Genomic DNA, 13,414 nt, shown 5'->3' on the forward strand with positions numbered 1-13,414 from the left:
CAAATTAGAACATTTGGGAAAAAATGTTATAATTGTGGCCAAATCGGTCATCTGAAAAGGAGTTGCCCAGTCTTAAGTAAACAGAATATAATAAATCAAGCTATTACGGCAAAAAATAAAGAGCCACCTGACCTGTGTCCAAAATGTGGAAAAGGAAAACATTGGGCTAATCAATGTCATTCTAAATTTGATAAAGATGGGCAACCATTGTTGGGGAAATGGGAAGAGGAGCCAGCCTCAGGCCCCGCAACAACTGGGGCATTCCCAATTCAGCTGTTTGTTCCTCAGGGTTTTCAGGGACCACAACCCCCGCAGCAAATACCACCACATCAGGAAGTCAGCCAATTACAATACAACAGCTGTCCACCGCCACAGCAGGCAGCGCAGCAGCAGATTTATGTTCCACTCAAATGGTTTCTTTACTCCCTGGAGAGCCCCTGCAAAAGATTCCTACAGGGGTATATGACCCGCTGCCAGAAGGGACGGTAGGCCATATTTTAGGGAGATCAAGTCTAAATTTGAAGGGAGTTCAAATTCATACTGGGATAATTAATTCAGATTATAAAGGGGAAATTCAGTTAGTGATCAGCTCCATTGGTCCCTGGAGTGCCAATCCAGGTGATAGAATTGCTCAATTACTGCTTTTGCCTTCTATTAAAATTGGGAAAAACAAAACGGAAAGAACAAGAGGGTTTGGAAGTACTAACCCTGCTGGAAAGCTGCTTATTGGGCTAGTCAGGTCTCAGAGGATAGACCCATGTGTACAGTCACTATTCAGGGAAAGCAGTTTGAAGGGTTAGTGGATGCTGGGGCTGATGTTGCTATCATCGCCTTAAATCAATGGCCAAAAAATTGGCCTAAACAATGGCCTGTTACAGGACTCATCGGTGTAGGCACCGCCTCAGAAGTGTATCAAAGTGCCACGATTTTACATTGTCTAGGACCTGATAATCAAGAAAGTACAGTTCAACCTATGATCACTTCTATTCCAATTAATTTATGGGGCCGAGACTTGTTACAACAATGGCATGCAGAGATTACTGTCCCAGCCTCCCTATACAGCCCCATGAGTCAAAAAATCATGAGTAAAATGGGATATCTCCCTGAAAAGGGACTAGGAAAGAATGAAGACGGCATTAAAGTCCCAATTGAGGCTGAAAAAAATCAAAAAAGAAAAGGAATAAGGTGTCCTTTTTAGGAGTGCTGGGCCTCGGCCTCCCAAAGTGCTGGGATTACAGGCGTGAGCCACCGCGCCCGGCCTTGTTCTCTATCTTAAGAGGGGATCCAGAATTGAACAGTAAAAGAACATTAACTCCAGAGGCAGCTAAAGAAATTGAAATAGTTGAAGAAAAAAATTCGGTCAGCACAAGTAAATAGAATAGATCACTTAGCCCCACTCCAACTTATGATTTTTGCTACTGCACATTCTCCAACAGGCATTATTGTTCAAAACACAGATCTTGTGGAGTGGTCCTTCCTTCCTCATAGTACGATTAAGACTTTTACATTGTACTTGGATCAAATGGCTACATTAATTGGTCAGGCAAGATTAAGAATAATAAAACTGTGTGGAAGTGACCCAGATAAAATCATTGTTCCTTTAAACAAGGAACAGGTTAGACAAGCCTTTATCAATTCTGGTACATGACAGATTGGTCTTGCTGATTTTGTGGAAATTATTGACAATCATTAACCCAAACCAAAAATCTTCCAGTTTTTAAAATTGACTACTTGGATTTTATCTAAAATTACCAGACATAAACCTTTAGAAAATGCTCTGACAGTGTTTACTGATGGTTCCAGCAGTGGAAAAGGGCTTACACCAGGCCAAAAGAACGAGTCATTGAAACTCAATATCACTTGGCTCTAAGAGCCGAGTTGGTTGCTGTCATTACAGTGTTACAAGATTTTAATCAGCCTGTTAACATTGTATCAGATTCTACAGATGTAGTATAGGCTACAAAGGATGTTGAGACAGCCCTAATCAAATATGGTATAGATGATCAGTTAAACCAGCTGTTTAATGTGTTACAACTAACTGTAAGAAAAAGAAATTTCCCATTTTATATCACTCATATCCGAGCACATACTAGTTTACCAGGGCCTTAACTAAAACAAATGAACAAGCTGACTTGCTGGTATCATCTGCATTCATGGAAACACAAGAACTCCATGCCTGGACCCATGTAAATGCAACAGGACTAAAAAATAAATTTGGTATTACATGGGAACAGGCAAAAAATACTGTACAACATTGCACTCAGTGTCAAGTCCTACACCTGCCCACTCAGGAGGCAGGAGTTAATCCCAGAGGTGTATGTCATAATGCGTTATGGCAAATGGATGTCATACATGTGCCTTCATTTGGAAAACTGTCATTTGTCCTTGTGACAGTTGATACTTATTCATATTTTGTATGGGCAACCTACCAGACAGGAGAAAGTACTTCACATGTTAAAAGACATTTATTATCTTGTTTTGCTGTCATGGGAGTTCCAAAAAAAATTAAAATGGATAATGGGCCAGGATACTATAGTAAAACATTTCAAAAAGTCTTAAATCAATGGAAAATTACACATACAACAGGAATCCCCTACAATTCCCAAGGACAGGCCGTAATTGAAAAAACTAATAGAACACTCAAGGCTCAACTGGTTAAACAAAAAAAGGAAAAAGACAGTAAGGAGTATAACACTCCCCAGATGCAACTTAATCTAGCATTTTAGACTTTAAATTTTTTAAACATTTATAGAAATCAGACCATTACTTCTGCAGAACAACATTTTACTGGTAAAAAGAACAGCCCACAAGAAGGAAAACTGATTTGGTGGAAAGATAACAAAAATAAGACATGGGAAATAGGGACGGTGATAACATGGGAGAGAGGCTTTGCTTGTGTTTCACCAGGAGAAAATCAGCTTCCTGTTTGGATACCCACTAGACATTTAAAGTTCTACAATGAACCCTTTAGAGATGCAAAGAAAAGCGCCTCTGCGGAGACAGAAAACCTGCAATGGAGCATCATCGACTCTCCAGGTAAACAAAATGGTGATATCAGAAGAACAGATGAAGTTGCCATGCACCAAGGAAGCGGAGCTGCCGACTTGGGCCCAGTTAAAGAAGCTGACACAGTTAGCTAAAAAAAGCCTAAAGAACACAAGGGTAACACGAACTTCAGAGAATATGCTGCTTGCAGCTTTGATGATTGTATCAACGGTGCTAAGTCTCCCCATGTCTGCAGGAGCAGCTGCAACTAATTATACTCACTGGGCCTATGTGCCTTTCCTGCCCTTAATTCAGTTAGTCACATGGATGGATAATTCTATTGAAGTGTATGTTAATAATAGTGCATGGGTACCAGGCCCCACAGATGATCATTGCCCTGCCCAACCTAAACAAGGAATGATGATAAATGTTTCCATTGGGTATCATTATCCTCCTATTTGCCTAGGGAAGGCACCAGGATGTTTATTTATTTTTATTTTTTTTTTTTATTTTTTGAGCTGGAGTCTCACTCCATTGCCCAGGCTGGAGTGCAGTGGCACAATCTTGGCTCACCGCAACCTTCACCTCCCAGGTTCAAGCAATTCTCCTGCCTCAGCCTCCCTAGTAGCTGGGATTACAGGCATGTGCCACCAGGCCCAGCTAATTTTGTATTTTTAGTAGAGACGGGGTTTCTCCATGTTGGTCAGGCTGGTCTCGAACTCCCGACCTCAGGTGATCCACCCGCCTCGGCCTCCCAAAGTGCTGGGATTACAGGCGTGAGCCACTGCACCCGGCCTGCACCAGGATGTTTAATACCTACAACCCAAAATTGGTTGGTAGAAGTACCTACTGTCAGTGCCACCAGTAGATTTACTTATCACATGGTAAGGGGAATGTCACTAGGGTCACAGATAAATAATTTATAGGACCCTTCTTATCAAAGATCATTAAAATCTAGGCCTAAGGGGAAGCCTTGCCCCAAGGAAATTCCCAAAGAATCAAAAAGCCCAGAAGCCTTAGTTTGGGAAGAATGTGTGGCTGATACTGCAGTGGTATTACAAAACAATGAATTTGGAACTGGGCCTCTTGAGGCCAATTATATTATCATTGTACCGGCCAGACTCACTCATGTTCACAGGCCCCATCCATCTGGCCCATTAATCTGGCCTATGATAGTGATTTAATTGAAAGGCTGGACCAGGGCCGGGCGTGGTGGCTCAAGCCTGTAATCCCAGCACTTTGGGAGGCCGAGACGGGCGGATCACGAGGTCAGGAGATCGAGACCATCCTGGCTAACACGGTGAAACCCCGTCTCTACTAAAAAATACAAAAAACTAGTTGGGCGAGGTGGCGGGCGCCTGTAGTCCCAGCTACTCGGGAGGCTGAGGCAGAAGAATGGCGTGAACCCGGGAGGCGGAGCTTGCATTGAGCTGAGATCCGGCCACTGCACTCCAGCCTGGGCGACAGAGCGAGACTCCGTCTCAAAAAAAAAAAAAAAAAAAAAAAAAAAAAAAAAAAAAAATGAAAGGCTGGACCAGGTTTATAGAAGGTTACAATCACCCTATCCATGGAAATGGGGTGAAAAGGGAATTTCATTACCTCGACCAAAGTTAGTTAGTCCCGTTACTGGTCCTAAACATCCAAAATTATGGAAGCTTACTGTGGCCTTGCACCACATTAGAATTTGGTCTGGAAATCAAGCTATAGAAACAAGAAATCATAAGCCATATTATACTACCAACCTAAATTCCAATCTGACAATTCCTTTACAAAGTTGTGTAAAACCCCCTTATATGCTAGTTGTAGAAAACATAGTTATTAAACCAGATTCCCAAACTATAACCTGTGAAAATTGTTGATTGTTTACTTGCCTTGATTCGATTTTTAATTGGCAGCACCGTATTCTGTGAGTGAGGGCAAGAGAGGGCGTGTGGATCCCAGTGTCCTTGGACCGACCGTGGGAGGCTTTGCCATCCATCCATATTTTAACGGAAGTATTAAAAGGAATTCTAACGAGATCCAAAAGATTCATTTTTACTTTAATTGCAGGGATTATGGGCCTTATTGCAGTCACAGCTACTGCTGCAGCTGCTGGAATTACTTTGCACTCCTCTGTTCAAACTGCAGAATATGTAAAGAATTCTTGGCCGGGCGCGGTGGCTCAAGCCTGTAATCCCAGCACTTTGGGAGGCCAAGACGGGCGGATCACGAGGTCAGGAGATCGAGACCATCTTGGCTAACACGGTGAAACCCCGTCTCTACTAAAAAATACAAAAAACTAGCTGGGCGAGGTGGCGGGCGCCTGTAGTCCCAGCTACTCGGGAGGCTGAGGCAGGAGAATGGCATAAACCCCGGAGGCGGAGCTTGCAGTGAGCTGAGATCCGGCCACTGCACTCCAGCCTGGGTGACACAGTGAGACTCCGTCTCAAAAAAAAAAAAAAAAAAAAAAAGAATTCTTCAAAATTGTGGAATTCTCAGACGTAAATAAATCAAAAATTGACAAACCAAATTAATGATCTTAGACAAACTGTCATTTGGATGGGAAATAGGCTCATGAGCTTGGGATATCTTTTTCAGTTACAGTGTGACTGGAATACGTCAGATTTTTGTATTACACCCTGAGCCTATAATGAGTCTGAGCATCACTGGGACATGGTTAGACACCAACTACAAGGAAGAGAAGATAATCTTACTTTAGATATTTCAAAATTAAAAGAACAAATTTTTGAGGCATCGAAAGCCAATTTAAATTTGGTGCCAGGAACTGAGGCAATCGTGAAAGCTACTGATGACCTCACAAATCTTAACCCCGTCACTTGGGTAAAAACCATCAGAAGTTCCACTATTGCAAATTTCATATTAATCCTTGTATGCCTGTTCTGTCCGTTGTTAGTCTACAGGTACATCCAGCAGCTCAGAAGAGACAGCGACCAGCGAGAATGGGCCATAATGATGATGGTGGTTTTGTCAAAAAGAAAAGGGGGATATGTAGGGAAAATAAAGAGAGATCAGACTGTTACTGTGTCTTTGTAGAAAAGGAAGCCATAAGAAACTCCATTTTGATCTGTACCCTGAACAATTGTTTTGCCTTGAGATGCTGTTAATCTGTAACTTTAGCCCCAACCTTGTGCTCACAGAAACATGCGTTGTATGGAATCAAGGTTTAAGGGATCTAGGGCTGTGCAGGATGTGCCTTGTTAACAATATGTTTGCAGGCAGTATGCTTGGTAAAAGTCATTGCCATTCTCCGTTCTCGATTAACTGGGAGCACAATGCACTGCAGAAAACCACAGGGACCTCTGCCCAGGAAAGCCGGGTATTGTCCAAGATTTCTCCCCACTGAGACAGCCTGAGATATGGCCTCGTGGGACGGGAAAGACCTGACCGTCCCCCAGCCCGACACCCGTGTAGGGTCTGTGCTGAGGAGGATTAGTAAAAGAGGAAGGCCTCGTGCTGTTGAGATAAGAGGAAGGCTTCTATCTCCTGCATGCCCCTGGGAATGCTCGGTATAAAACCCGATTGTACATTCGTTCTATTCTGAGATAGGAGAAAACTGCCCTGTGGCTGGAGGTGAGATATGCTGGCAGCAATGCTGCTCTGTTATTCTTTACTACACTGAGATGTTTGGGTGGAGAGAAGCATAAATCTGGCCTATGTGCACATCCAGGCATAGTAGCTTCCCTTGAACTTATTTGTGACACAGATTCCTTTGCTCACATGTTTTCTTGCTGACCTTCTCCCCACTATCACCCTGTTCTCCTGTTGCATTCCCCTTGCTGAGATAGTAAAAATAATAATCAATAAATACTGATGGAACTCAGAGACCGGGGCCGGTGGACGTCCTCCATATGCTGAGTGCCGGTCTCGTGGGCCCACTGTTCTTTCTCTATACTTTGTCTCTGTGCCTTATTTCTTTCGTCAGTCTCTTGTCCCACCTGACGAGAAATACCCACAGGTGTGGGGGGGGGGGGCAGGCCACTCCTTCAAAATTCTTTTTTTTTTTTGAGATGGAGTCTCACTCTGTCGCCCGGGCTGGAGTGCAGTGGCCGGATCTCAGCTCACTGCAAGCTCTGCCTCCCGGGTTTACGCCATTCTCCTGCCTCAGCCTCCCGAGTAGCTGGGACTACCTGCACCAGCCACCTCGCCCGGCTAGCTTTTTGTATTTTTTTAGTAGAGACAGGGTTTCACCGTGTTAGCCAGGATGGTCTCGAACTCCTGACCTCGTGATCCGCCTGTCTTGGCCTCCCAAAGTGCTGGGATTACAGGCTTGAGCCACCGCGCCCGGCCCAAAATTCTTTATTATACAACACTCAATATGGTCAGTTTCCTCCAGGCTGGCCTCTCAAGCTCTTACCAAGTGCTCCCAACCCCAACTTTTCTTTTTTTTTTTTTGACAGAGTCTCTGTTGCCCAGGCTAGAGTGCAGTGGAACAATCTTGGCTCACTGCAGACTCAACCTCCTGGGCTCAAGTGATCCTCCAGCCTCAGCCTTCCAAGTAGCTGGAACTACAGGTGTGTGCCACCACATCCAGCTAATTTTTGTTTTTTGGAGGTCCCACTATGTTGCCCAGGTTGGTCTTGAACTCCTGGGTGATTTGCTTTAAGTGACCACTAGAGCCGGCGCCAGAGAAAAGGCAAGTAGGCAAGGTAAAAAGGAAACTTTATTACGTAGCCAATGTAAAGAAAGAGGAAGCGAGGTTCACCGGTCTCCGGCAGCAGAGGCCGAGGAAGTCGCTCCGGCATTCTCGGACGAGGTTCCTGGGTCCCACGTATGAGGAGGGGCCGAGGAAGTTCGCACCGCGCACCTGCCCGGGAGCAGCTTTTCTGGGAGTGGGAGGGCAATAGGCGGGACACGGGCGTGTTGGGGGGCGTTCCCTAGGTGCGGCCAGGTAAATCTTGGTCTCTTCGGATTGACCTCACCTGGCGCATGCCCGGTTGATCTGCACCTTCCCGGGCACCGGCTACATTTTCGCGCACGCGGGAAAAGTTGGTGATGAAGAACCCGGAAGTGAGCCATCTTAGTCACCTTTGTTCTTTGTTTCCCTCTCCCTCCGTCCAGACACTGGGTTCAAGTGATCCTCCTGCCTTGGCCTCTCTCAAAGTTCTGGGATTATAGGCATGAGCCACTGCACCCGGCCTACCCCAACTTTTTATTTTAACAACTTTCAAACCCTCATGTGGATTCACTAATTCTTAACAATTTTGCCACATTTGTTTTCTCTCTGTCATCATGACACTTCACCTCTAAATACTTCAGAATGTATCTCCTATGAACAAGGTAATTCCCGCACATAACCACAATTATCACACTTGATAAATTCAACATTGATATATCGCTATCATCTAATATATGGATCATATTCAAATTTTCCCATGGGTAAAATGTCCTTTAGAGCTGATCTCCCCTACACAATCTTGCATCTAATCCAGGATCACTCATTGTATTTATTTATATTTTATTTTTGGAGACACAGTTTCACTCTGTCTCCCAGTCTGAAGTGCGGGCAATCACAGCTCACTGCAACCTCCACCTCCCCATGTTCAAGCGATTCTTCAACTACTGCCTCCGGAATAGCTGGGACTACAGGTGCCCACCACCATGCTCGGCTATTTGTGTGTGTGCGTGTGTGTGTGTGTGTATTTTTAGTAGAGATGGGGTTTTGCTATATTGCCCAGGCTGGTCTTGAATTCCTGAACTCAAGCAATCTGCCCACCTCAGCCTCCCAAAGTGCTAGGATTTAAGACATGAGCCACTGTATCTGGCCTGTATTTATTTTTTATGTCTCCTTTAATCTGGGGTAGTTCTTAGCTTTTTCTTTATCTTCTTTTTTTTTAATTTTTTTTTTTTTTTTTTTTTGAGACGGAGTCTCACTCTGTCGCCCGGGCTGGGGTGCAGTGGCATGATCTTGGCTCACTGCAAGCTCCGCCTCCCGGGTTCACACCATTCTCCTGCCTCAGGCTCCCGAGTAGCTGGTACTAAAGGCGCCTACCACCACGTCCGGCTAATGTTTTGTATTTTCAGTAGAGATGGGGTTTCACTGTGTTGGTCAGGATGGTCTTGATCTCCTGACCTCATGATCCGCCTGCCTCCCAAAGTGCTGGGATTACAGGTGTGAGCCACCACGCCTGGCCATTAAGCTTTGATTCTTTGATTAAGGTGATGTTCACCAGATCAGTCTAGCTTTTGATACTTTTTATTTTTTTGAGACGGAGTCTTGCTTTGTCGCCGAGGGTAGAGTGCAGTGGCGCAAACTCAGCTCACTGTAACCTCCGCTTCCTGGGTTCAAGCGATTCTCCTGCCTCAGCCTCCTGAGTAGCTGGGATTACAGGTGTGTGCCACCATGCCCGGCTAATTTTTGTATTTTTAGTAGAGACGGGGGTTGCACCATGTTGGTCAGGCTGGTCTCGAACTCCTGACCTCGAGATCCACCTGCCTTGGCCCCCCAAAGTGCTGGGATTACAGGTGTGAGCCACCGTGCCTGGCCACTTTTGATAATTTAAAAACCTGACTTTCCGAGCAGTCAGAGCAGCTGTAGCACATCTGACCTGCCTTCACCTTCTATCTTCTCTGGGACCACCAAGAATTGAAGGATGGCAGGATGTGTGAAGAGAGTGGTGAGGCTCTGGCTGGGTGCAGTGGCTCACATCTGTAATCCCAGCACTTTGGAAGGCCGAGGCGGGTGGATCACTTGAGGTCAGGAGTTCGAGACCAGCCTAGCCAACATGGCGAACCCCTATCTCTACTAAAAATACAAAAATTAGCTGGGCTTGGTGGCATATACCTGTACCCCCAACTACTAGGGAGGCTGAGGCACTAGGGACCCTGAGGAGTGCTTGAACCCAGGAGGAGGAGGTTGCAGTGCGCTGAGATCTCGCCGCTGCACTCCGGCCTGGGCGACAGACCGTGAGACTCCGTCTAAAACAACACAACACAATACAAAACAAAACAATAATAATAACTAAAAGAGTGGCGTGACTTGGTGGCGGTGTCACTCCTGAAGCCCCTGGGAACAACTCTGCAGTTAGGCTTTGTCCCGTGCTGCGGAGCCTAGGATGGGGATTGTCCTCCGCCATGCGTTGTATCGGAATCCTTGCATGCGCTCCCGTGGTTGTGCAGGAAAACGGGTATGTGCGCGGTGCCTATGCATGTATGGGTCTTTTTGCCCGCAGCGGCGCGTCCGCAGGCATGTTCTGTCCTATGCTAGCCTTTAAGTTTTGGCGCGTCCGACCCTTCTTTGGCGGGTACGTTGGGCACTTTGGTTTGGCTAAATCGTGGACGCTTCTAAAGCGTTTCTGCAGGGCGCTGATCAGAGTTCTCAAGTCTCCCCCAGTTCTGGGCCGGCTTGGTACGGTCTACAGCCTCCCTTTCCTTCCCCCGTCCCCCGTGGTGGTTGCACCCATTCCGCCAGGAAGTGCTCGCTTCCCCGAACTGCAGGCGGCTCAGGCTGCGCGACCCGACATGGAGCGTCCTCGCAGTCCCCGCTCCTCGGCCCCGGCCCCGGCCTCGGCTTCGGTTACCCTGGCGCAGCTCCTGCAGCTGGTCCAGCAGGGCGGGGAGCTCCCGGGTCTGGAGAGACGCCACATCGCGGCGATACACGGCGAACCCACAGCGTCCCGGCTCCCGCGGAGGCCCAAGCCCTGGGAGGCCGCGGCACTGGCTGAGTCCCTTCCTCCTCCGACCCTCAGGATAGGAACGGCCCCGGCGGAGCCTGGCTTGGCTGAGGCAGCGACTGCACCTTCTTCATGACATACAGCGGGCTCCTGAGGTTCCAGGTCCTTTGCGGCGGCTATCTGGAGGGCGTGGCTACAGGACCCCGCATGCCATTCAGTTACTTATCTTTTATGCTTTGGTCCTGACCTGTCTCAACTGGACTTGCTCCTGCAGCCACTATGGGGGTTTTGCATTTGCATTTCTGGACCATGATACAGTTAAGAAAAATCCTGTTTCAGTCCTTATATGTAATAAAATATATAATAAAAGGTTTTATGATGTAACTTGGCCCCAGAATGATTTTGAAGATACGTTAAAGGAAAGCCCAAAGCATTTAAAAAAGCCAACCAAGAAAGACTAAAATCTTGGCTCTTGGAATCAGCGGGATCAGGCAAGGGGCTAGACTTAGAGCATTGGAAAGACTCTCACAGCCACCCTGAAATCAGTCCTTTTATGTTAAACAGGCCACCTGGCTCAGTGCACCTACTTAGTCAACACTAGATTTTACTTTCTCTACAAAAGCTAGAACATACCTAGTATGTGCTGACATGAGCATACCCTAACCCACAGATGATGTAACAGGTCTACCTTTTCTCAGAAATAAGGATTGTCTCCCAACTTGTTCAACGAATTAGTTATGTCATGGTACATATATAGAAGTGCACAATTTTTGTAACATCTTTTATTTGTATACAATTATAAATTACAAACTTGTTTTATCAGAATTTTTTTTTTAATTTATTTTTAGTCAACTTACTCCCTTTTATTTACCAGCAGTTTGCTCTGACAGAGTAAATTACAAACTATTGTTTTGCTTAATTCTTTTAGTCATTCATGTCAGGCACACAGGTTGGAGGGTATTAGCTCCCATTTTAGGGACAGAGTGGAAACACTGTACCCATATTTAGCGTAAGACAGAGCTGGGATATAAGCCTTGGGCTTCCATAGTCACAACTGCTTTTTTTTTTTTTTTTTTGAGACGGAGTCTCACTCTGTCGCCTGGGCTGGAGTGCAGTGGCTGGATCTCAGCTCACTGCAAGCTCCGCCTCCCGGGTTTACGCTGTTCTCCTGCCTCAGCCTCCAGAGTAGCTGGGACTACAGGCGCCCGCCACCTCACCCGGCTAGTTTTTTGTATTTTTTAGTAGAGACGGGGTTTCACTGTGTTAGCCAGGATGGTCTCGATCTCCTGACCTCGTGATCCACCCGTCTCGGCCTCCCAAAGTGCTGGGATTACAAGCTTGAGCCACCGCGCTGGGCCACAACTGCTTTTTTCCATAACTTTGTAATACATCATTTTAAAGTAATCTGATTTCACAATGTTTTACAGTATAAGAGTAACATCTATAGCATCTCTTCTTGGCAGGTTACCTCTGGAGAGAACCAATCTAGTTACCTCATACGCTGGTACTTTTTTTTTCTGAGACGGAGTTTTGCTTTTGTTGCCTAGGCTAGAGTGCAATGGCCTGATCTCGGTGCAACCTCCGCCTCCCTGGGTGCAAGCAATTCTCCTGCCTCAGCCTCCCAAGCAGCTGGGATTACAAGCACGTGCCACCACACCCGGCTAATTTTGTATTTTTAGTAGAGACAGAGTTTCTCCATGTTGGTAAGGCTGGTCTCCAACGCCTCATCTAGGGTGATCCGCCTGCCTCATCCTCCCAAAGTGCTGGGATTATAAGCGTGAGGCAACACGCCCAGCCTAAGCTGGCACTTTTTTTTGAGACGCAGTCTCACTCTGTCGCCTGGGCTGGAGTGCAGTGGCCAGTTCTCAGCTCACTGCAAGCTCCGCCTCCCGGGTATATGCCATTCTCCACCCTCAGCCTCCGAGTAGCTGGGACTACAGGCGCCCGCCACCTCGTCCGGCTAGTTTTTTGTATTTTTTAGTAGAGACAGGGTTTCACCGTGTTAGCCAGGATGGTCTCGATCTCCTGACCTCGTGATCCGCCCGTCTTGGCCTCCCAAAGTGCTGGGATTACAGGCTTGAGCCACCGCGCCCGGCCAGCTGGCACATTTTAAGGCAGTTACACCTCTAACTTGATTTCCCAGCTATGCTTGAGGGTCCCAGGAGGCAAAATTGCAGCCAAATTGATCTGAAAGGACCAGGGAACAGAATGGTCAAGCATGTTTCCAAGTTTAACCTAGGCCTGGCACATCCTTGCCAAGTGCTCAGATGGCAAGTGAGGGGCAACTAAGTGAAGGGAGTAGCAGGAAGACCCATTTGGGGTGGACACTAATGAAAAACACAATCAGTATCAGATCCACTGTTTGCAGGATTAAAATCCCCAGATGCCCAGTTACTGGTCTACTATCTACTACGTCATCACCACCAGCAGTACAAAAGGCAACACTTCTGAAGACTAGAATACACAAGGAAAAAATTAAGCTGCCTGCCTGTCTGGGGCCTACGAGCCAAACAGTGCTAATTTCATCCATGCCAAACAAAATTGTTCATTCCTTCCTGATTTGGGTTTGAAGAAAGCGTGCTGATCATCAGAGAAACCAGGTCATTCTATCCTGAAGCCCAGGGGAAGAAATGGTGGGGATTTCTGAGTTAGAGATGGTGCAGGGTAACACTATGCCACCATGAAGGGAAAAATCTATCTTGGTAAACTTTGTTCTTCCATAGGACATGGAACCAGAGTAGCAAGATCAGGGCCTGCATGACCAATCCCGATTAAGAGCAGGACTTCCTCGCATGAAGTACACAAGGGCTGGGCGCGGT

The 13,414-nt window shown here is 46.5% G+C and overlaps 1 protein-coding gene across 1 annotated transcript; it reads left to right on the plus strand.

Annotated features, from left to right (window-relative positions):
- The first annotated feature begins 10,382 nt into the window (after window positions 1–10,382).
- On the plus strand, window positions 10,383–10,979 carry C5H6orf226 (chromosome 5 C6orf226 homolog). Its single transcript, XM_023212836.3, has one exon. The coding sequence runs from the start codon at window positions 10,444–10,446 to the stop codon at window positions 10,729–10,731; it is 288 nt and encodes a 95-aa protein (XP_023068604.3). The 5' UTR covers window positions 10,383–10,443; the 3' UTR covers window positions 10,732–10,979.
- Window positions 10,980–13,414: the final 2,435 nt, after the last annotated feature.

Source organism: Piliocolobus tephrosceles, chromosome 5 (assembly GCF_002776525.5).
Source record: "Piliocolobus tephrosceles isolate RC106 chromosome 5, ASM277652v3, whole genome shotgun sequence".
In the NCBI taxonomy this organism is placed as follows: domain Eukaryota; kingdom Metazoa; phylum Chordata; class Mammalia; order Primates; family Cercopithecidae; genus Piliocolobus; species Piliocolobus tephrosceles.